Source organism: Copidosoma floridanum, unplaced genomic scaffold (genome assembly GCF_036245765.1).
Source record: "Copidosoma floridanum isolate Cflo_tuat_1 unplaced genomic scaffold, Cflo_Japanese_pri ptg000001l, whole genome shotgun sequence".
Taxonomy (NCBI): Eukaryota; Metazoa; Arthropoda; class Insecta; order Hymenoptera; family Encyrtidae; genus Copidosoma; species Copidosoma floridanum.
In genome coordinates, this window is record NW_028321878.1 from 589033 (window position 1) to 610053 (window position 21021).

General features: G+C 34.5%; 5 protein-coding genes across 9 annotated transcripts in view; 3 read left to right on the plus strand and 2 right to left on the minus strand.

The window, feature by feature from the left end:
* Positions 1-484: 484 nt before the first annotated feature.
* On the plus strand, positions 485-1935 carry LOC106645011 (HIG1 domain family member 1B). 3 transcript variants are annotated; one of them, XM_014360755.2, is made up of 4 exons: positions 630-774; positions 837-1098; positions 1168-1296; positions 1374-1935. In XM_014360755.2, exons 3-4 carry the CDS (start codon positions 1188-1190, stop codon positions 1565-1567), a joined length of 303 nt encoding a protein of 100 aa, XP_014216241.2. In that variant the 5' UTR covers positions 630-774; positions 837-1098; positions 1168-1187; the 3' UTR covers positions 1568-1935. The 3 variants fall into 3 exon arrangements, with proteins under 3 accessions (XP_014216239.2, XP_014216241.2, XP_014216242.2); XM_014360753.2 differs by lacking the exons at positions 630-774; positions 837-1098 and adding an exon at positions 485-607; XM_014360756.2 differs by lacking the exon at positions 837-1098.
* Positions 1936-2388: 453 nt separating this feature from the next.
* On the plus strand, positions 2389-6841 carry LOC106644990 (uncharacterized). The gene is made up of 11 exons (XM_089598889.1): positions 2389-2498; positions 2577-3358; positions 3512-3703; positions 3784-3971; positions 4049-4287; positions 4357-4609; positions 4677-4828; positions 4898-5074; positions 5984-6221; positions 6301-6446; positions 6523-6841. Exons 2-11 carry the CDS (start codon positions 2621-2623, stop codon positions 6639-6641), a joined length of 2442 nt encoding a protein of 813 aa, XP_089455015.1. The 5' UTR covers positions 2389-2498; positions 2577-2620; the 3' UTR covers positions 6642-6841.
* Positions 6664-8629, minus strand: Uch-L5 (ubiquitin carboxy-terminal hydrolase L5). Its single transcript, XM_014360732.2, has 6 exons — positions 8381-8629; positions 7967-8030; positions 7782-7887; positions 7520-7707; positions 7260-7457; positions 6664-7182 (listed from the first exon to the last, which is right to left on the minus strand). The coding sequence occupies exons 1-6, from the start codon at positions 8454-8456 to the stop codon at positions 6879-6881; spliced, it is 936 nt and encodes a 311-aa protein (XP_014216218.2). The 5' UTR covers positions 8457-8629; the 3' UTR covers positions 6664-6878.
* Ns4 (Nucleostemin 4) lies at positions 8472-11370 on the plus strand. Of its 2 annotated transcripts, none has more exons than XM_014360751.2 (6): positions 8472-8695; positions 9011-9143; positions 9311-9618; positions 9751-10399; positions 10484-10906; positions 10986-11370. In XM_014360751.2, exons 2-6 carry the CDS (start codon positions 9050-9052, stop codon positions 11243-11245), a joined length of 1734 nt encoding a protein of 577 aa, XP_014216237.2. In that variant the 5' UTR covers positions 8472-8695; positions 9011-9049; the 3' UTR covers positions 11246-11370. The 2 variants fall into 2 exon arrangements, with proteins under 2 accessions (XP_014216237.2, XP_014216238.2); XM_014360752.2 differs by lacking the exon at positions 8472-8695 and adding an exon at positions 8731-8824.
* Positions 11371-16944: 5574 nt separating this feature from the next.
* The window catches only part of Trim9 (E3 ubiquitin-protein ligase Trim9), a 129987-nt gene continuing 125910 nt past the window's right edge, over positions 16945-21021 (minus strand). For both annotated transcript variants that reach the window (XM_089593068.1, XM_089593023.1), the window contains 4 exons: positions 19251-19389; positions 18921-19151; positions 18371-18816; positions 16945-18288 (listed from right to left, as the gene is read on the minus strand). In XM_089593068.1, coding sequence (XP_089449194.1) covers positions 18458-18816; positions 18921-19151; positions 19251-19389 — 729 coding nt within the window. In that variant the 3' untranslated portion in view covers positions 16945-18288; positions 18371-18457. The remainder of the gene's footprint in view (positions 18289-18370; positions 18817-18920; positions 19152-19250; positions 19390-21021) is intronic.

The window sequence follows — 21021 nt, forward strand, 5'->3', positions numbered from 1 at the left end:
ACCTGGCGAGTAGAGCCTGAAGTGCGAGAGATGTGAGACGCCACATGCTTATGAGGATAATCATATATTCTTGCTACCAAATCCTTGATTTTCCAAAAAAAAAAAAAGCATAATAAACGATGTAATATAATGTTAACATCTGTAACAGAGTCCTTTTAAACTTCGTATGTCTTATTCATATTTATGCATATGCACGGGGCGAGTTTTATCTCGATAATTTAATTTTTTCCATCCCAAAATCACTGTTACAATGCAAAATGATCACAATCACTATTCTAATATTCTAAAACAATAAACAAATAGTCAAATTTTTTATATCTGATTAACCCAGTAACCCCGGAACGTTGGAATGGTACAACACAACTACAGTAGCGCCCCCAACCACGCAACGTTGTCACGTCTTATATACAAATACTGGCTGGCGGCGATTGCGGAATACCCCCACACTCTACAGTTATATATATATATATATGTTTATATGATCTAACGCTCGCCAGCTGACAGACCTGGCAGAGTGACACGAGAAGTTTTTCAAGTTCATAATCCACGAGTAGTGGGGTACACTGGGTACATAACATACATATAAGGTTCTGCTTCGACATTACGGGTAAGCTTTTCATTTTTGACTTTTTTTGTTGTTGTTCTTAGTCTTATTGCTTTTATTATTTTTCGATACTCTTTCACATATCACATAACTACTATTATTGTTAAAGTAATTTCCTTATTAATTCTCTTTATTTCGGAGTTTATCATCTGGAAATCATTGAGATTATTGTGAGATGTGTGGATACCTATTAGATTTGTTAGTAAGTAGTATTAACAGATAATATATACAGGTGACCTTGGTATAGTGGTCTTCGTGGTTGACATTGATTTGAAAGATCGTTATAAAACTTGATGATTACATTTTTTCCCGTCATGAACTTTTACTTCAGAGTATAAGAATTATCGTAATAATAAAAGTTTGGCCTTGGTGCGAATTTTTTTCACGAGGTTAAATTGCAACACAGATCGAAATTCATTCAATGTGCCATGATGTGTGATGAAATATCGAGTGATTTTTCACTGTATTTGGATACACCATATTGCTTATTAAATGTAACACTAATGCTAGAAATGACAAAAATCCATAAAAATCAACAAACAAGATCATTATTTTATTTTTAGATTAGCAGAGCACTTTCAAAATGTCACCTCATCCTCCTGAATATGAAACTTTTGCCAGCGCATATGAAGAAGAAACTTTTACTGATACTTTAATCAGAAATTTCCAAACAAAACCTGCAGTGATATCAAGTAAATTACATTTTACTATTTTATTTACTAATGATCAATTTTCACTTACTAAATAGTGTTAAAATTTATGTTGAAAGGTCTTGGTGCAATGTCTGGAGCTTTAGGATATGGATATTACAGGTGGAGGACCAAAGGCTTTTTGGTATCTCCTTCGTTGTTTTTAATTCAACTTCGAGTTGGTGCACAATCAGCAGCTATTGGATGTATAATCGTTGCAATGACGTACAACCTGGTAGATAAATACATCTTTAAAAAACCATCAAAAGAATGACACAGGGAATCTCGTGAAACAAAGTCGTTCATGATGTAATCTGTTAATCTTATTGCAATTTTACAAACTTATAAATTTTATTATATTCTGATTCTGAATGTTTGATGTGCTACATGTATTTATTTTTGTATTGTGACGTCGATGCATTCTCACAGGCTCTATAAACATCTGAAAGGCAGTATGGAAAAAATAGTCAGCAGCTTCTCATGTAAACTATTTCAAAGCAGACAAAAAGAATTTTAAACTAGAAAATATTTGTACATAGTTATTATTTATAAGTATTGTAATAGCTAGTGAAAAAATTGACAATATGCTGGAAATATTGTTCAAAATAAAAAATGCAATAGATATGATTTGCATAACTTGAATTCATGTCGTTGTTTTTTTCTACACACAATACCTTTTGTTAGGTTATTAAATTAAAATAAATATTATCCAATGGCTTTTGATTCCAACTTGTCGAACAAGAAGTTTTTTACAAATGAAAAACCAAAACGTGTTAATGAATACATTTTTTCATCAATTAAAATTAACGCTACATGGGTCCAATAGGTCCTGTATATTCTGGGCCCTTAATGTTTTGTTCGGTCATGCAACAAGTCGACCTGGAATGGGGCGCTCAGAGCGGTCTGGATTTTTTTATAACCGAGGTATACCAAACAGCTATTCTTGCTCTCCGAGCTAATCCTACCTACTTACCCGGCGACGCGGGTCGCATATAACCGAACAAAACATAATGGAACTTCTGTTTACGTTTAGTAAGTAGTGTATACACTAACACGTATCTACTTTGAAATGCCGACACATTTTATGTTTAAATGAATATACTGTCATACTGTGTGTCTTGTTTTACTGTCTAATGAATCACAGTTAACTGTATTAATTAACGTTATTTATATATTATAGTCACCTATTGACTGACTGCCATATGGTAAAGTCTTTATCGTTAAGCGATAAATAATATTTATAATTTTGTAGTATCTATTACTCGTGACGTACACAATTTTAGGTTAACTGGCAGCTTTGAGAACTACGTCAATAAAACTCGTAAAAATGTTGGAAAATCCTAAAAATCCGGAAAGATTACCAAAGATATCGAAGGAAGATAATGACACTCATACCGGAAGAAGAATACAAAGTAAAATAACCCAATACATACGGACTCCAAAAATTGAAGTTGTCTCGCAAAGTACAACTCCAGCAAAGCAGTCCTTCAATGTCAAAACAAAGTCTGATAGCTTGTCAAAAGAAGAAAATGAATGCGACGATGAAATTGTTAAAAGCTCTCAGGTTACGATTCAATCTGACTTGAGGAAGATGGTAAATAAGTCCATGCTAAGGAGAGCCAGAAACGAAACACCCAAATCATCACCACCAAAAGTGCAGCTACATTCACCTGTTTCTGTAATCGATAAACTGAGTATCAGTGAACAAGAAATCAGCGACATATATCATGATATTGTGGACAATGTGGACGAGGATCCCATTGAAATGACTCATGATGTGGATGCTTTGATAACCAATGATACATTATCATCTAATGTTTTAGAACATTCACCAATAGTTAGTCAAACTTGTAAAATAGAAGCACTACGGATAAAAGATTGGTTGGTAAAAAAACAAAAAAAAAGTCTATCAGAATCAGATAAAAAAATGAAAAATAGTTCTAAATCACCTCAAAAAAACGAAACGAAAAGAAAATCGCCTTCTAAAACTTCTACAACAGTAACAAACTCGGAGAAAAGTAAAACAAACCATACAATTCCCGATCTTCCACAACCACAGTTAACAGTAAGTTTAATTTATAAATTATTAAAATTCATGCTAAAGTACGTGCATACATTTATTTATGTATTTAGATGCAAGTTATTGTCTTAATATACAAACTATTTTTTTTAGAATAATGTAGTTGTAAGTAGAAATAATTCTTTGTATTTTTATTAGAGACTGTCTGATCTGAAAGTAAAGTTGGAACACAAAGTTCCACCACAACATTTCATTTTATCACAATCATTAAGTCGGCCTCTGGATGAAAAAAAAACTATTTTATTCAAAAAATATGGGCTCTTGAAAAAGGGACCATTTTCCGTAAAAGAAGATGAAATGATAAAAAAAAATTGGAAAAGATTTTGCAATGTAAGTATTCTATAAAAAAAAAAACGTTTCTATCCCATTTGCCAGTAGTAGAGATTTTAACCTTTTTATTTTTTTTCCAGATTCATGAATGGAACGAAAAAAATGTCAAACCTTTTTTAAATATGAAACCTGATAGAATGTTCATAATTCCTTTGAGAGAGCAAAGATTACAATTTGTACAATTTATAGCAAATGGATTACCTTGGAGAAGTTTGTGCAGTGTTTACTTAAGGTTTAGAAATTTATATAATACTGATTTAAAAAGAGGGTAAGTTTTTTAAAATGATATTTTTACTTCCTGAATATAATTAAGCATTGAGGGTTTGACTTACTTATTTACAATAGAAAGTTCAATAAGAATGATGATAAAATCATTATGAATTATATCTCACGTACACCAAAAAATGAAAGGAAAAATCATATTTCTTATTTGGCAAAAGAATTAAAAAGAAAAAAAAAGTCTGTATTCAATCGTTACCACAGCTTGTTGAAAAAATCAAACTTAAAACGTGATAAAAAATCGACTTATAGCAGTACCAGAAGAAAAAAGTCACAGAAAAAATCAGAATTGGTTCACAACAAAGGTCTGTAAATAATTTAACTTACTACTAATACCACGTCTATTATAATTTTATGACAATGCTATAATACAGTTTCTACTAACGTTGAGTGGACATATCCAGTTGTAAGAAAATTTCTTGATGAAATGCTTGCATTAACATCTTGCTCCCATATTAGCGAATTAAAAAATCAAGTATATGACAAAAACATATGGAATCAATTAGGGAGTAAATTAGATATTGACCGTGTTGTTCTGAAAAAATTTTGGTACCTCCAGCTCCACATGCAGCTCTTTTGCCCTAAGCCAATTTATTTAAACGATTTTAAGATTGAATTGATTGAGTAGTAAGTTCTTTAATTAGTAAACAAAAGTTGTATTGAATAAGAAATCAATATATAGCAAAATATTTAGTTTGTTTAAGAAGCAGACAGAGGAACTAGAAAACTTAGAGTGGGAAGCTATTTGTTTGGATTTTGATGGAACAACTCCTTTATTTTTGTCACAAATGTTTGACCAATTAACACAACGTGTCAAAAAAATGTTTAATGACTACAGTTTAACTGGTAATGGATTTTTTTATTAATAGTTTACATGTTTAAATTTTCAAAAATATATTCACTTATTTTTTTCAGAAATTGTTAATTACTTATTCAGGGATTATATACCCAAATTGATGGAAAGAGAGACAGACGTAGTTTTGCCAAAATTGAATTCTAAACTTCAACGTGTGTTCACTATTTCCGAAAAAAAAGTACCAAGTAGTCTGCTGAAAGATCCATTAGATCATGATTCCTTTTGCGAATCACAAAGTTAATATTTAATTTACAGTTTCTTGGATTTTTTTTATCATTTGTAAAAAGACATTATTATTGATCATAACTTTATTTTTGTATATATATTTGTACATGTCAAATCCTTATATTTTAATTGTAGTTGCTCACTTTGTAATGAAAAGATTTCTTCGATAATGTACTCAATAAGAAATATATTTTTTTATCAACTAATAATAATGTATACGTTTTAATTAATGATCTTTGCATAAATTTGAAATTGTTTCTTGATTTATGATTGAATATATTTGTACTGCCACGTTCACTAAATAACAATGAAATTTTTAAAAGTTTTCATAAAATGTTTATATTTTGACGGTTCACACAGATATTTGACAATTTGATTGCAAATTTGTGTTCCGATCAGTCCGATCACCCGATCACATTCACAAACAGGGATAAAATAGTCGGTCATTGTGTCGCATTCGCATTGCTCTATACTCGAATAAGTCTATATACCTAGTCATTAAATTAAGCCGACAGACGACCAAACGCTTACACATGGCAAATTTAAATTTCGCCCAATTGCAATAATTTGTATAGACACTTACACGTGAACACAAAAATTGAATAGTAGGATTTAGGAATTTAGGATACGCATGTTAATTACGCACACATGGATGTTTACATTTATCTACGTATGGATGTACACGTATATGGAAAACGGAAATAGTAAATATTTGTTCGGTTTAACCTTATCGTAATTTCCAACTCTTAAGTAGAGTGTTTTTATAAACGAATTTTTCCATTCATAATTTTATGGGTACCAAAAAAAAAAAAAGTAATACAACACCACGTAAGTGTAACAAAAGTCTTAGTAAAAAAATACTTTATGCATTGTTTTTTCAACCGTTTTCAACGTATACATTTTTTTGTTTGACAATGAAGAATGGACTTTAGAAAGAGTCAAATGTTTCATCGATACACTAATGAATCTTACAAAATGTAAAGATCTTAAAGAATTAAAAAATCATATGCTTTTGGGATGCATTTGGAGAGAAATGGAAAAAGAGCTAGAAATTGATCATACATTGCTAAAAAGTTTTTGGATAAGAAAATTGCACTTGCAGTTATTCTGTCCGGAACCAATTTACATGATTGATGTTAAAATAAAGCTAATTGAAGTGTAAGTACTAAAACAAAGTCGAAAATTTATATTAATATCCAAGTAAATTATTTTTTCCAAATTCCTAATTTTTTTTCAGTTTATACAAACATAAATTAACGACTAGAATAAACTGGTTCAAAATAGTTACATATTTCGATGGCTACACCAAAGAATTTTTGCAGGTTGCTTATAATAAAATACTGAAGGATGCAAGGCAAGCTAGAAAGTCTAATAATCCATCAGGTAATTTTTTATTTATGCATAAATTTGTATTTTCAAATAATATACAAATACTTAGTAATTTTTTAATATTTTTCAGTGCTTCTAAATTATTTGTACAATAAATACATTCCATTTTTGATAAATGAGAAGCACGATAGAATCTTACCACGTTTGAAGTATACAAACAATAAACTTGAGTTCATTGACATGGATTAATGAAATTAAAAAAATTTATAAATACTTACAATCTGTATAGTTTATTAAGATCACCAAAATATTAATGTTAACGAGACTGTAGTATGAACAAAAATGGCTTTTTTCACTAACTTAAAAAAAAAAAGTATCTGTACAAATTTGTGATAGGGTGTAAATGCCTGTAAAATATAATGACAATTCATACTGCTTTTGCATTTATTACAAAGGTAAATAAATTTAAGTTTCAAGAAATTACGTTCATGTTTTATTCTTCTTTGATTCTTTTTCTATAGCCCGCTCTTTTGCTTTCTGATAAAGAGGAACCAACTTTCCTTCTTTTGCTAAAACTTTTAACAGTTCCACAATTAAAGGAAGATAATTATGCTTCCTCCGAATATTTTCTATTTTGTACTTCTTAGATTTCCACATTTCTTCATCAATCAAAGATTGCAACCTGGATATTTCAGCTTGATCAGTTGTCAAACTCTTTTGTTTCTCGTAAAGCATCATTCTGTCGCTCACAATTGCCATCAAGTTAAAATGAATTTCTCCTTCATTATACCTAAGGTAAAAGATAAAACAAATGTTATATTATTGCAAATTTTTATTAATTATTATTTTAACTATTGGATGAGTTACTTTTTTATTCTTTTTTCAATAATAGGTTTGGCAGCCTGTACCCAATCATCTCCTGGTTGACAGGCTCCTAGATCAATAGGTCCCTCCTTTAATCCATCCAACTCATACAATCTTCCATCAATGGGCACATAACTAACAAAGTGATACACATCTTCATCTTTGTTCGATTGTTTACAGTCAAATTCAAACAGCGATTGCCTATAAAATTATCACGTAAATTTAACTTTGATATTTCAGCCTTAAATCACATTATATGGTACCTGGCAAAAGAATTGTGGACAGTCCTAATGACATCTGAATTGCTTAGAGCAAGACCTCTCATATTAGCATCAAAGCTTTGACAGAATGTTTTCAATTCTTCTAAATTTGGTCCAAGAGATATATCAGAGTGCTTACAATTCAACAGTACACTCAGTATAGCTTGTGTCGCACAAGCATTATTAATTACCTAAAACATTGTAATCAGTAGATTTATTTCAAGAACTTCTTATTGATAAAGGTAAAATTTTTAAAAATTTAAACCTGTTTGGCAAAAAATATTTTTTCCAGGCGGTCATCTTGTACAATTGGTCCAGAGGGTTCATCATCTTTCACCCATTTGAATAAGAATATCAATCCGTGAATTGGTCTATCAATTACAAGTTTATATACTTGATAGTGAATTTACAATTATTACTAGACATTAAATGATTGTACAAACGACTTACTTTAAATTTTGAAACTGATCATCATCGAGACTGTACAATTCTTCGACTTGAACCCCTTTCACACCTGAAATGACAAAATGCAGAAAATGATAGGCAAGACAAGCTAAAGGTCCTTGTGTTTTTGTCATGTCATCATAACTAACAAAGATGTGGATTCACTAAAGGCGATGGTAATTGAACAAACGTTTTTCAAAGTCAAAGTAAGTAGGTAATTGATGAAATGGATGAATATTAAAATTTTCATAAAGCACTGGTGATATCATTTTTTTTTTTTTAATAATCAAAAGTTTTATGGGTTACGTTGCTCATGACTGTGTTAAGAATTTACAGTTGATAAAAGGAATGTATTCACTTTCCCTTGAAACTAAAATCATCTTAAATAGCAAAGAACAAAGAGTATTAATTGTCATTTACCAAATTCCTTGATTAATTCGGTAAAAACTCCAGGATCGCTCTCAATTAAACACCAATTTCCAGCCGTATCCGCCATGTTTCTCGAGATATATGTTATGTTTTTATATTTTGTAATGCAGGTTAGTTAACGTCGAAACGGATCGTTCTGGAGTTTTGGAGAGAAATCTGCAAGAGAGAGATGAATGGATGGATAAAAAATTTGGTCTCTCCTCTTCAGAGTCTGCAAAAGTGTGTTGAACAAGTGTGTGTGAACCTGTGAACTGCGAAGTGCGAAGATTGCGAAGTGCGAAGCCGGCAAAGAATACGAGATATAAGGTTAATACATACTAAGTATAATATATAAAAAAAAAAGTATACGAGAAAAACAATTAATAATTTTGATAATCCATCATCAATCCGAGTCTTTTGTGTTTAAAAACCGTATCATCATTGCAACCGTCACAGGTGCTTACTTATTATACTTTTTTCTTAATGCCCACAAGGCTATAAAGTCTCAGCCCTCAACTTCTATGAGATGATTTTCTCTTATCATGAATAAGTAGTTACTTAGTGCTTATGAAAATCGTCGAAAGATTATTTATTAAACACTTGGATAAAATTTGGTAAAAAATTGGAACTTGTTTGGCATAGGTAATTAAGGTCACACGAATACCAGGGAGATTTTCTAAAATGCCGCAAGGAAGAAGAAAAACTCCGTTCAGCGGAAAAGCTAAGAAGCAGCAGATGCAGATTAAAAATCAACGAAAAACTAACATATTGTTAAGTAAGTTTAACCACGTCTTACCGCCTTTTGCTTAAAAAAAAACTATGAAAACTAACGCGTTCAAACTCAATTCTTATTGCGTTTTCTTCCTCTATTGATGATTATACAAACGCATGTAGAATTTATTTACAACAAAAACTAAATTTAATTACGGTTACGAATAACAGCTGGGCACCCAAGCAGAAGTGATGAAACAAACCAAAATAATTTTGGGTGCAATCTTCAGAAAATCAACAAGTTACCTAAAGATAACACTGACAAAAACAGGTATGTGTTGCAATTCTATCAAGAATCTAGAGAAGAATTGCAGAAGAGGAAAGAGGAAGCCATTCGTACAATTGAATTATATCCTCTAGAAAAACAAGAAGTTTCTGATGATTATTTTCCACTTGAGATTGATATGCCAAAGAGACCGCCTTGGGATTTCAGCATGACCAAAGAACAGTTAGAAGTCAGAGAGCAACGATATTTTCACGTAAGTATATGTACATTTTAATTTTAAATTCAAACGGAAAGTAGTAATGGAAATAAATTTTTGTAGTACTGCCATTAGACGAGTTATTCATTTCTTATCTATACTTGTTAAAAAAAAATTTATTTCTTGCAGGAGTATTTAAAAGAAATGGAAAAAGTAGAAAACATTAGTTATTTCGAACTAAATCTTGAAACTTGGCGACAATTGTGGAGAGTACTTGAAATGAGTGATATATTATTGATCATTGTTGATATCAGATATCCTGTAATGATGTTCCCTCCATATCTCTACAACCACGTCACTAACAAACTGGGCAAAGACATGATTTTAATTTTGAACAAAATTGATCTAGCTCCAGCAGCATTGGTTGTTGCTTGGCAAGAATACTTTAAGACAAAGTATCCCAAACTCCACATTTTACAATTTACGTCGTTTCCAACATATAATTTAAGAGAAAATATCGAAAATGAGGGAACAGCTTTGAAGTCAAGGAGAAAAAAAGGAAAATTGAAGATGGCTGCAGAGGGGGCCAAAAAAATTATGGAGACTTGCAAAGAGATTGTTGGAGATCAGGTTGATTTGACTTTGTGGCAGGAAAAAATTCAAGAAGAAATGCATTCAGAGTATGATCTTGATGATTTAGAAAGAAAGGAGGAAATTTTAGTTGAGAAAAAAGACACTAGCTACTATGAACATGAAAAGTACAAAAGTGGAATTTTAACCATTGGTTGTATTGGTACTCCAAATGTTGGAAAATCCTCGCTGATCAATGCTTTAATGGGTAAATTTATTATTTGATACTTGAAACGGGCTAAATCCGTTTAATGTGAAAGTCTTGATTTTAATTTGGAAAATATTTTTACAGGGAAAAAAGTTGTCAGTGTTTCTAGAACCCCCGGCCATACCAAACATTTTCAGACGATCTTTCTTACGAAAAATGTTTGCCTGTGCGACTGTCCCGGTTTAGTTTTCCCGTCAACGGTACCTAAACAGTTTCAGATTCTAATGGGATCCTATCCTATCGCACAAGTCCGAGAACCTTATACAGTTATCAAGTTTCTGGCAGAGAGGGTAGATTTGCCAAAATTGTTGAAACTGCAGCATCAGGAAAATGATAACACCTGGTCTGCCATGGATATTTGTGATAGCTGGGCCGCGAAAAGAAACTTTCATACAGCAAAATCATGTAGACTGGACACATACAAAGCGGCAAACTTCTTGCTTCGTTTGGCTTTAGAAGGAAAAATTTGTATTTACGCCTATCCTCCTAAGTGGTCTACTGAGAAAGGTTACTATTATTAAATATATGATGTTTACTGTTATTTTCATCTTGTCGTAGCCATAACAATTTTGTATGTTTTTTGTAGAACGTTGGGAAAGTCATCCCGATGTCGAGATTGTTAAGTGGATTCAGGCGAGGTCCCGTATCGAAGGCGATAAGCCGTCTAGTGTGATTGATTCTATGTCGGAATCGGAAGAGGAAAACGCAGAAGTTTGTGATGAAAACGCAGATGTAGAAAACGATAGCGTCGAAAAAACAGACGATGAAGAAGAATCGGATGATGAAGTGGAGGTGATCAAAATGTCGACCTTAGAAAACAAATTTAAGCTTTTAGCAGATGATTAAAGCTGCGCAATTAGTTGGAGGCAGTATTTTTTTTTAATAAAAAATAATATTTTTTGAAATACTCGAGTAAATTTTTTTGAAAAACTTTCTTCTTCAATCGAGATTCGAAGATTTTAAGACATCTTTAAAAAAAAAAAAAAAATACATTTTTTTCTGTAAATTTGAGAAGCTAAATTGCCTCTGAAAATAAAGAGAATAAAGATACAATTCAATGGATATCGCAAAATATTAAATTTTAAGAAGTAGATATTTAACTGTCATAAAAATAGGGGATGCGTCCCTTCCGATAATATTTACTAAGAATCAACCATCACTATCAGCTTAGAAAAATGCCAATGCCTTAGAATCAGTGTTTGCGAAGAAGTCGTTTTATTTTTTTTCCAAACAAAATCAGGCTTGTCTGTTGCATGTAAAACTGTTAGATAAGTACAAAGTAGACACTATTAGTAACAGAGCATCTCTCATTTCGATAGGTAAGTATCGTTTTACTTGCAGAGCCATTTTTCTTAGATGAAATATTAATGTAGTTATAGGATGTAACATCCAGATTCTTGATATTCGTCCCATACCTCCCTTTTGTTTACGAATCCATGCTTATATTGTAATATACTTAAAACCAGGGAATAGGAGTAGGAGATAAAAAGAGCGAGGCTCAAGTTACGAAAAATTAGCAGTGGCGCAACCGCGAGAAAAGACGAATAGAGTCTCAGCTTTCGCAACCACATGGATTGAGTAGCACATATATACTGTATAATAGTACCCGGTGTGTTACATGTATGTGGCTACGTAGAGGGTGGCAGCAACCACAGAAACCAAAAGATCTTTTTTTTCCTTATTTATTTATTTTTTTTTTAATTTGGCAAAACATGCGGAGGTATATCAACACACCCAAGTAAAATATACTATAGTATTTCGTTTATGAGAGATAAATCAGTGCACACTCGAAACCACATACATATGTATTCGATGGTTTGGTAAAAAATGCATCAATTCCGTGTATGGTAAAACACTCATTTATCGGAAAATGATGAATTTCTTTCATCTAATAGAGGCATCTGCAAGTTGGCAAAACAAATTTTTTGAAATAGTACATTATAAATACCTTGACTCCAAAAAATTTGAGGTAGAGCTCTCGTCCCCTTACAAATTAGCACTTTAATGTTTCCCCAAGCTATAAAGTTATAACGTTTATAAATAATGAACACGCTCTTATTGTCCGCAGAATTTTTTTGAAAAAGTTTTATAAAATGCTCCAAAAGATGTGTACCTATCTGAGTTAGGTGAATGTTTACGCGTATCAGAAATATTAAAAAAAAATACACGTTTCACTTTACATGCATGTTTATAATAATTGTTGCACCAATAAATTATTTAAAAAAATCACATTTGGTGAATTTTTCGTTTGCAACTCGAGTGGGTGTATTTTTGTTCTTCCGTCATGTTGTCATTTGCCCTTTTTAGTTGGAATGCAAACCGAAGGAAATAAGAAGAGAAGGGGAGCTCCGTGTTGCAGGAAGATGATAAAAATATGCAAAAATAATCGCGTATGTGCATATACAACTTTGGACCATTTTCGCCGGGGGCAAAGTTTTCTTATCACACGAGAGCGCGGGGGAATTGCATTTTCTTTTAAAATAAGTATACCTACGCGGTGGCAGGGAAAACTTTTATCGAAGCAAAAGTCTTTGCAAGTGTGGACTGGGGGGGAGGGTACCTTATACACATATGTATATTGTATCACAGAGAGACAAATGGAGATCGAACGGCGACACCAGTAAAATATCGCGAGTCTCGGTCCTACATGATTGAATTGGTATGCGCCTATTGTAAAATGTACAGTACAGATACTACCTTAGTTTTATCTTGAAAAAATATTGAAGTTTTGTTGTTGTTGTTGTTGTTATTGTTTGTTTTCAATAAGACCAGAATTTTGAAATATTTTGTTAAAGATAATGAATAAAAGCCATGCACATGAAAATCAGCGGATGTATCGAAAAACAGATGTGTGTTTTTAACACATAAGTACACGCGACACTGCATGTTTTGCGTTTGGGAAAAAGAGAAGTTTTGTCGTGAATCGGGCCATCAGGATTTGAAGTGAATTTTTCAGATGTATCCATGAAATCGTCAGGTAATTAATTATACATATTGAAGGTATTAACGCTCGCGTGTGTACAAGTAATAGAGCTACTGCAGAGGTTGGCGAGAGAGGCGCCTCTTATAATCGAATCGGCTGCAATTGACGTGCTGCATGCAAAGGGATTAACATGTACGCGCGGGCACACGTATAATACAGGGTCGACATATACGAGTACTTGGGTATATAAGGCAAGGGATGGGTATATATGTAGATACTTCGTTAATGAACTTACGCGAGAGAGCTCGGATGAGAGTGACGTGACGAGGGGAGCAAATAAGGAGCCGGAGGAGGCCTGCAGATGAGGAACCGGGGGAGAATGAGGATGATGCGAGGCGCTGATTAACCGTTGCGCCCTTTTACTGTATAAGGCATACCCGGATCTCTCGGTCCTATTTAAGTACCCCTTTTATACCTATATATACGCTGACTAGATATAAAAAAAATACAATTACAATGTGAGTCTCGTATTTCAATTGTCCGCAGCTGTAAGTTCATCCCTCGGCACGATTCAGTGCGCGTATTCCAATATTATAGAATAAATAATGTACTTACCTATCAATATGTAAGCGCATCTACTATCATAATGTCAAAGACGATTGCTGCGCGCTGATGGCCGGGGCTCGGTACACTTACTTATGTGGGAGGAAATTCCTCTGCGTAACCAATATATTATTATATATACGTACTTTTATATACATTTTCGATTTCTGATGAAAAATCAAGGAAATGAATACATGTGTAGATGTATACATAGATTATGACGTATGGGTAAGAGCTAGCACATGCACCTGCCTTTTGAAATTAAAAAATCTATGGCGCGCAGTAGACGATTGGATGTTTGAATGACGATCGACTCTCCGTCTTGTCTACTTATTTCTTTCAGCTTATTTTCAAATCGCCATGCACGTATACCTCGCATACTACGTGCTACATCTCTAAACGTCTCTTATTTTTTCAATCCATACACCAACGAGTGATTTTTACAATTTTACTTGTCTCGCAGTAAACGTATGGGTTTACGTAAAAGCTATTAAAAGTAATCATCATCGGTGATGTACATGTACTCGTATAATCAAAGTACATACAGACAGGCGCTACCCTCCCCGACCTTTCTTTCACCCTTAGCCCACACGCGTCCCAAAAATCGTCCCTCAGGCAAAATCAAATCTTACCCTCGTTTTCTTCTCCATCTCTTCCTTGGTATCATCATCTAAGAGTACCTGTATACTTACATATATATGGCAACGATGGCCCAGAGAGCGACTTATACATACAAGAGGAGGAGGGTGAACGGTGCACGCACACGCACCTTATTCGTGAACCCTAAACCAAAGCTCCGACGCGATGCGAAGGGAAAAAGCAATAGGAGGCTCCCTTGCGCGGCGTCCAACTCAATTTCGCCCCAGGAGCAAATGTACACGCGCGCATTACCGCTGCTGTATAAGTAATTGAAAGAAGAAGAGTTTCCCGTACCTATAAGGTATATAATATACCACCGCTGCCGGCATCTTTCTCCTTTTTCTCTTTTGCCATTTTCCTCTCCCTCCGCCTCTCACATGTCCGCGTCAGTCCATTTGGCTTGCTTCGTCTTCCGTAGCGCTACTTCTCCTTGTCCGTCAAAGTTTCATACCTAACCGGGTTTCTCGAATAGAACGAAAACTATTTTCATTTAATACATTTTTCCCCCTTTTTTTCCAAGTTGTGCGCGAGTCCAAAATATCTGGGCCTTTTCGACCCAATTGCATCCTCGCAATTTTTTTTTTTTTTTTTCAACCACATCTTTAAACACGCACGTTGATAAAATAATAGTTTACATTATTTAAAAAAGGGCATGAAGTACCAAACTTTTTTATTACATGTATATTCCACGGCATGTCTCTTTTCCGCTCAGCATTTAACACCCCCGTGATGTGCATATAGTTAGTTATTATTATTATGAAAAATAATTAGAGAGAAGCTGCTTCTTTTTAAAATGCTGGCGCTCTCGTTTTGGCATTGGAGATCGCGTTAATGAGATTATTACACGGTATGGTACTGCTGGTAAATCCTTTTCTCCTTCTTTTTTTTTTTTTTATCTTCATTTATACTTTACTTATCTTCCGTGATTATTATTTTACGCGGAGGTTTCTTCAAATTACTATCTTGGTCTTGCGCCCTGGATAATTTGCATGAATGCATACAGAGCGGATTAAAAGAGAAAAAAAGAAAAAAAGAAATGTAATTTCAAGGGAGCGCGAAAACTATGCAAGAGGAGGAATTTTTCAAATATAATGTCAAAAAGAAGCTCGGTACCAAACCGTAAGTTCAATTAATGTCACTTTCATTCGTTAGGTGCCCTATACTGATTATTGGAAAAAAAAAACAAACTAGAAACGTGGAAGTAAAATATTTTTTTTCCCTGTAATGTATATATTTTTACTGAAGCACTGTGATCGAGGCAGCCAAATTAAGGAGTATTGATGCGAGAATCGAATTTTTATTAGTGTCAGACTTATGCATTGTCTGAAAAAATGTATTTGTTTATCAATAGAGAGAGAGAGAGAGAGAGTGAGAAAGCGAGACAACAAGAATGGTAAACTATTAATTTATATCCGTGCCCCCTGCGTTCTCCTCTTCGTTGATGGTCCGTCGGTCGTCAGGGGGTGTACGTACACTCACTCCCTCGTTCAATCGTTTGAGTGTATCTGTACAACGTATGTATACATACAAGCACATATATAATGTACGATGCGGAAGCATACAATGTCACGCACCCACGCGGTAAAAGGTGGATGTGATGTAGTGTAGCACATGCTTATATATGTATAACGGAAGGCTGCAGGGCATGGCGGTAGATAGTAAGCTCTGCTCGACCCTTTCTCTTGAGCTGTAATAATATTCGCCGAGCAGGCCGAGCTGGCCGTACAAACACATATATAAGTACTGTAGAGGCACGTCAGGGCCTTCTTCCGTATACACATAATACCTCTGCCAAGCTCCGGCGAAGCTCCTCATTCGCATGTAAGGCGAGACACGCCGTATATATATATACTTACTGTGCTGTGCGTTATCGTGTGTATATATGTATGTCCGCAGAGGAGACAAGCGCCTGCAATACTATACTCTTGCTTTGGGTAAGAATATAAAAAATGAGAAACCGAGCTTTCTTTCCGCCCTCGCTACTTTGACTTGTGCCTCTCTCTGCGGTATAACACGCGTGGCAAGTGTATATCGTCGTATCCATTCTCATTTACATTTCGATTTTTTTTGTAATTTCGCGTGCACTTTTCTCATCGAGAGGTCTTAATGTAAATCATATCATTATTTTTAGTAAATAATCAGGTTACTGGTTTTATTTAAAACGTGTATATTTTCCTTTTAGAAGAAATAATTTTTACAAAAACATGTTCATTCTTAAACATTATACGTACCTTACTTTATAGACTATCAACTAACATAATTTGATTTTCAAAACACGGAGCTAAAATTAGCCAAGCATACAAATGCAAAAAAACAATAATAATAATGAAAACCATAAGCTTCAATTTGAACACTTAAAAATGATTAAATCTATTGGATTCGTAAGTCTTCACTTTATTGTAATACACGTTGACGCTTATTCTAATCGATACGTTTACATTAGCTATTTTATCCAATACGAGGCTTGTATAAACTTTTTTTTCATTTACGAAAATTGTTTCCATCGTATGCAATACGAATCACATTCGTTCATCCATTTTGCCAATACACCACATGCTTGGTAAGCTTTTTCTTACGTTAATGGGCCTAGCAACACCTCGTTGTTAATATCAGGTGTATAAGTTATTTTTTTATACAATGCAAAATTTGTAATAACAAACGCGCGTTCGCGAGAGTGCGAAAAAAATAAGGGTCAATAGGTACATTTTTTTCGCACAACAGTACGATAATAATTTAAATTTTTCAATCACCAAGGCAAAAATCCTATATTTCATGCTTCTCCCGTTAACAACATTGAAACGGCAATCGGGGGAAATTGATGCACTTAACGAAGCAGCTTACTATGACACTTAAGACGATCGATATGCTGCAATTTATAGTTATTTATATGTTTGTTAGGTATAAAAGCTCATTTCTTTCATTATTATCCTTATACTTACTGTTACTGGTTTTATAATTAGGTGTACATTATACGTGTATTGTACAGTCTTGTGTCCGTCACAACATTTTTCTCAAAATTTGAAAAAAAAAAAAAAAAAATTGAAAGCTCGTACATCGAGAAATCACGCACCTCATACGTCAATTTTATATAATCTATACACACAAATCATATTCCTTTCATCCATCAACTTTTTACTTGTGTACCTTTGTTACGTCCATGAAATAAATATTACATGTATACATATATAAATACGTTCGAAGCAAACAACGATTGACATGTAGAAAAAACTTTCATGTAATAACATTCCTTGTAATTTATTGATCCTATTGTGCAGAGAAAAAGACTTGACGTTGTAAAGCACGTGTCGTTAAATACATTTTTTATCCAAAGAATAAAATCCCTGCAAGTGTCCGAATTCAGCTGGCAAAATCGTTTCCTCTGCACCAAAATTTGCAAGTTATCATCCCTGCAAACGCTACTTAAGTATATACGTTATGATCTGTGTTATGGCAGTCGACAAGGTATTTTCCTTCATACTTATTACACTTACGAGCGAGATAAAGTCACATGGCGTGTCAAAAAATACGATTGTGGGAAAAAAAAAGAAAGAAAAAAAAGATTATTTTTTCGTCGAGCAATCAATATTAGTAGTAGTAGTGATAATAGCGGCATTGTTCCGAAGCGCGGGTGTACGTACACCTAGGCACAGACGTCGGCCACGCTCTCCTCGACGATTCTCTCGAGTGTCTGCACCTGGGCCAGCTCGTTGAATCGTTCGTGGCTCTACAGCGGAGAAAATGATTCAAAATGAGAATTGACAAAGTGCACCAAGTATTTATGTACATCATGTGCAAACAAGACGAACCTGCTGTTGTTGGGCAAAATTAAAGTGCGGCGTCAGCAGCTCCTGCTGTTGCAACAGTAGGCCCCTCCTAAGGACGAGCAGGTACCCCTAGCTCTGGAGGAGGGCGTCGTTGCCGCAAACGTAGGGCTGCTCGTCGAGCTGTGGATCGAGACCCTGTACGAGCAGGTGGCGGGGGACATCGAGGGCCGTGTGTAACGTCACGCTAACCCCCCGGTTGAGACTGATGGCCGGGTAAAAGACCCCGTAGAGGTCGCGAAAAGCTATGCCCCCCTGGGGCTGGTCGTTGACGAAGAAGCGCAAGGTGTGGCTGTGCTCGAGGTCAAGGAGCACCCCCACGGTCGAGCCCGCCTGGACGCCACCCTCGGTGCGCTGGGCGTGCATGCCGCCGTGCATGAACCACGAGCGCTGCCGGTCTATGTACATGCTCCAACCACGCTCGTCCTTACCTGTAATCGTGGCCAGGTTGCATATCATCCCCAAAATAATAAGCATTGAGATCTTGTAGGTAATACGAAGGACCGGTATTTTTTTTTAATGGTATGGACTTTACCGAGCATCTGGTCGCGCGAGACGTCGGCACGTGCGATTCCAAAGGCCGGATCGGTGTCGCTGTGGTAACGCCCGATCTCCAGCTCCCAGTAGTGGATGCCCCTCGAGAAACCGACCGTAGACAGAATGACCCGGTGCTCGTAGCCCTCGCACGAGACGCTCATCATGTCGGCCGACATGGAGATCTCTTGGGGCAAGCCCGGGGCGGTCAACGACCACGAAAACCACGCCACTGTCAAGTATGAATTTTTAATTTTATTTGCAGTTTGAAAAAAAAACATAAAACATGCTGTAGGGACAGGCTTTCTCTCGGAATCCTGCCGAAACGCACCTTCGGCGGTCTGCAAGCCTATCAGCTCCGAGTATTCACCTTCGCCGGCGCTGTTGAATGCCCTCACCCGTGCGTTGTACAGCGAGTTGAAGTGCAGCCCGTCTACCGTGCAGATAGTCTCGCGGCCGCAGTAAACCTCCTACACAAAATGATCATCATCCTTGGTAAGTCATCGGTATTTGTAAGGCAGATCATAAATTATAACAAATGGAGATATTATTAAAAAAAAAAAAAAAAACTATGCATCCATGGATAATACTAAAGCGTTAATAAAAACATTAATATTACATAAGATAAAAACACATGTAAAGTTCTAATGGAAAATAGTAACAAATAAAATTGCAGAAAACAGATTTCCTAAATGAATAACCCTAAAACATCGTCCTTTACGAGATCTACGAGTTATTTACAAAAATTTAGTAATTCTAAATTTTTAATTATTCAATTACATAATCGATCAAGCGGTCAAAGTCTCACTTTTTTAAGAGTAGATTTTTTTTGATTCCAAAAAATCAAAAATATTTTATTGTTCAACATGCATGCATTTATTTACGAGGATGTACATTTTAAGGATTTAGGAAAATTTTCTTTTCAATAATTCTGAAAAAAACGGTACTTTTAAAACTCTAAGTGGTATAAAAAGCTAATATGAGTGATTTAACAGAGTTGTAAATAACTGAAAACCACTATTTTTTTTTGGTCCTGAAAGCTACAAGAAGCTCGTACGAGTAATATTACAGTGTCTAGATCAATTATATAATTGTATGAATAGCCAAAGTCCCGCTTTTTTAAAACTAAATTTTTTTAATTTCAAGTGATCCCAAAATACCGTCGTTTTGGCCGTATCTGCGTTATTTACGGAGATATGGCGATTTTAAAATTTCGATGTTTTCTGACTTGAATATTTTGCAAATAGAAGCAAGCCACTATTTTTTTTAGGTCCTAAAAACTTAAGCAAGCTCGTACGAGTAATATTACAGTGTCTAGATCAATCATATAATTGTATGAACAGCCAAAGTCCCGCTTTTTCAAAAATAAATTTTTTCATATTTGAGTGATCCCAAAATACCGTCCTCTTGGCCGTATCTGCGTTATTAACGGAGATATGGCAATTTTAAAATTTCAATGATTTCTGACTCAAATATTTCGCAAATAAAAGCAAGCTATCATTTTTTTCAGGTCCTAGAAGGTACAACAAGCTCGTACGTTTTATATTACAGTGTTTGGATTACTTATATAATTGTATGAACAGCCCAAGTCCCACTTTTTCAAAATAAAATTTTTTAATTTTAAGTGATCCCAAAATACCGTCCTTTTTGCCGTATCTGCGTTATTTACGGAGATATGGCGATTTTAAAATTTCGATGATTTCTGACTCAAATATTTCGCAAATAAAAGCAAGCTATCATTTTTTTCAGGTCCCAGAAGGTACAACAAGCTCGTACGTTTGATATTACAGTGTTTAGATTACTTATAAAATTGTATGAACAGCCCAAGTCCCACTTTTCCGAAATAAAATTTTTTAATTTTGAGTGATCCCAAAATACCGTCCTTTTTGCCGTATCTGCATTATTTACAGAGATATGGCGATTTTAAAATTTCGATGTTTTCTGACTTAAATATTTTGCCAATAAAAGCCAGCCACTATTTTTTTCAGGTCCTAGAAGGTACAACAAGCTTGTACGTTTAATATTACAGTGTTTAGATTACTTATATAATTGTATGAACAGCCAAAGTCCCGCTTTTTCAAAAATAAATTTTTTCAATTTTG

Excerpts from the sequence above, each read along its gene's own strand:
- LOC106645011 (XM_014360753.2), top strand. The coding sequence starts at position 1,188 with ATGTCACCTCATCCTCCTGAATATGAAACTTTTGCCAGCGCATATGAA. Across the intron at positions 1,297-1,373 it reads AAAACCTGCAGTGATATCAA|GTCTTGGTGCAATGTCTGGA; the intron begins GTAAATTACATT and ends TTATGTTGAAAG.
- LOC106644990 (XM_089598889.1), top strand. The coding sequence starts at position 2,621 with ATGTTGGAAAATCCTAAAAATCCGGAAAGATTACCAAAGATATCGAAG. Across the intron at positions 5,075-5,983 it reads TTCCTTTTGCGAATCACAAA|AATGGACTTTAGAAAGAGTC; the intron begins GTTAATATTTAA and ends TTGACAATGAAG. Across the intron at positions 6,222-6,300 it reads AAAATAAAGCTAATTGAAGT|TTTATACAAACATAAATTAA; the intron begins GTAAGTACTAAA and ends ATTTTTTTTCAG.
- Uch-L5 (XM_014360732.2), bottom strand. The coding sequence starts at position 8,456 with ATGGCGGATACGGCTGGAAATTGGTGTTTAATTGAGAGCGATCCTGGA. Across the intron at positions 8,031-8,380 it reads CGAATTAATCAAGGAATTTG|GTGTGAAAGGGGTTCAAGTC; the intron begins GTAAATGACAAT and ends TTGTCATTTCAG. Across the intron at positions 7,458-7,519 it reads GTCCACAATTCTTTTGCCAG|GCAATCGCTGTTTGAATTTG; the intron begins GTACCATATAAT and ends ATAATTTTATAG.
- Ns4 (XM_014360751.2), top strand. The coding sequence starts at position 9,050 with ATGCCGCAAGGAAGAAGAAAAACTCCGTTCAGCGGAAAAGCTAAGAAG. Across the intron at positions 9,144-9,310 it reads AAAAACTAACATATTGTTAA|CTGGGCACCCAAGCAGAAGT; the intron begins GTAAGTTTAACC and ends TACGAATAACAG. Across the intron at positions 10,400-10,483 it reads GCTGATCAATGCTTTAATGG|GGAAAAAAGTTGTCAGTGTT; the intron begins GTAAATTTATTA and ends ATATTTTTACAG.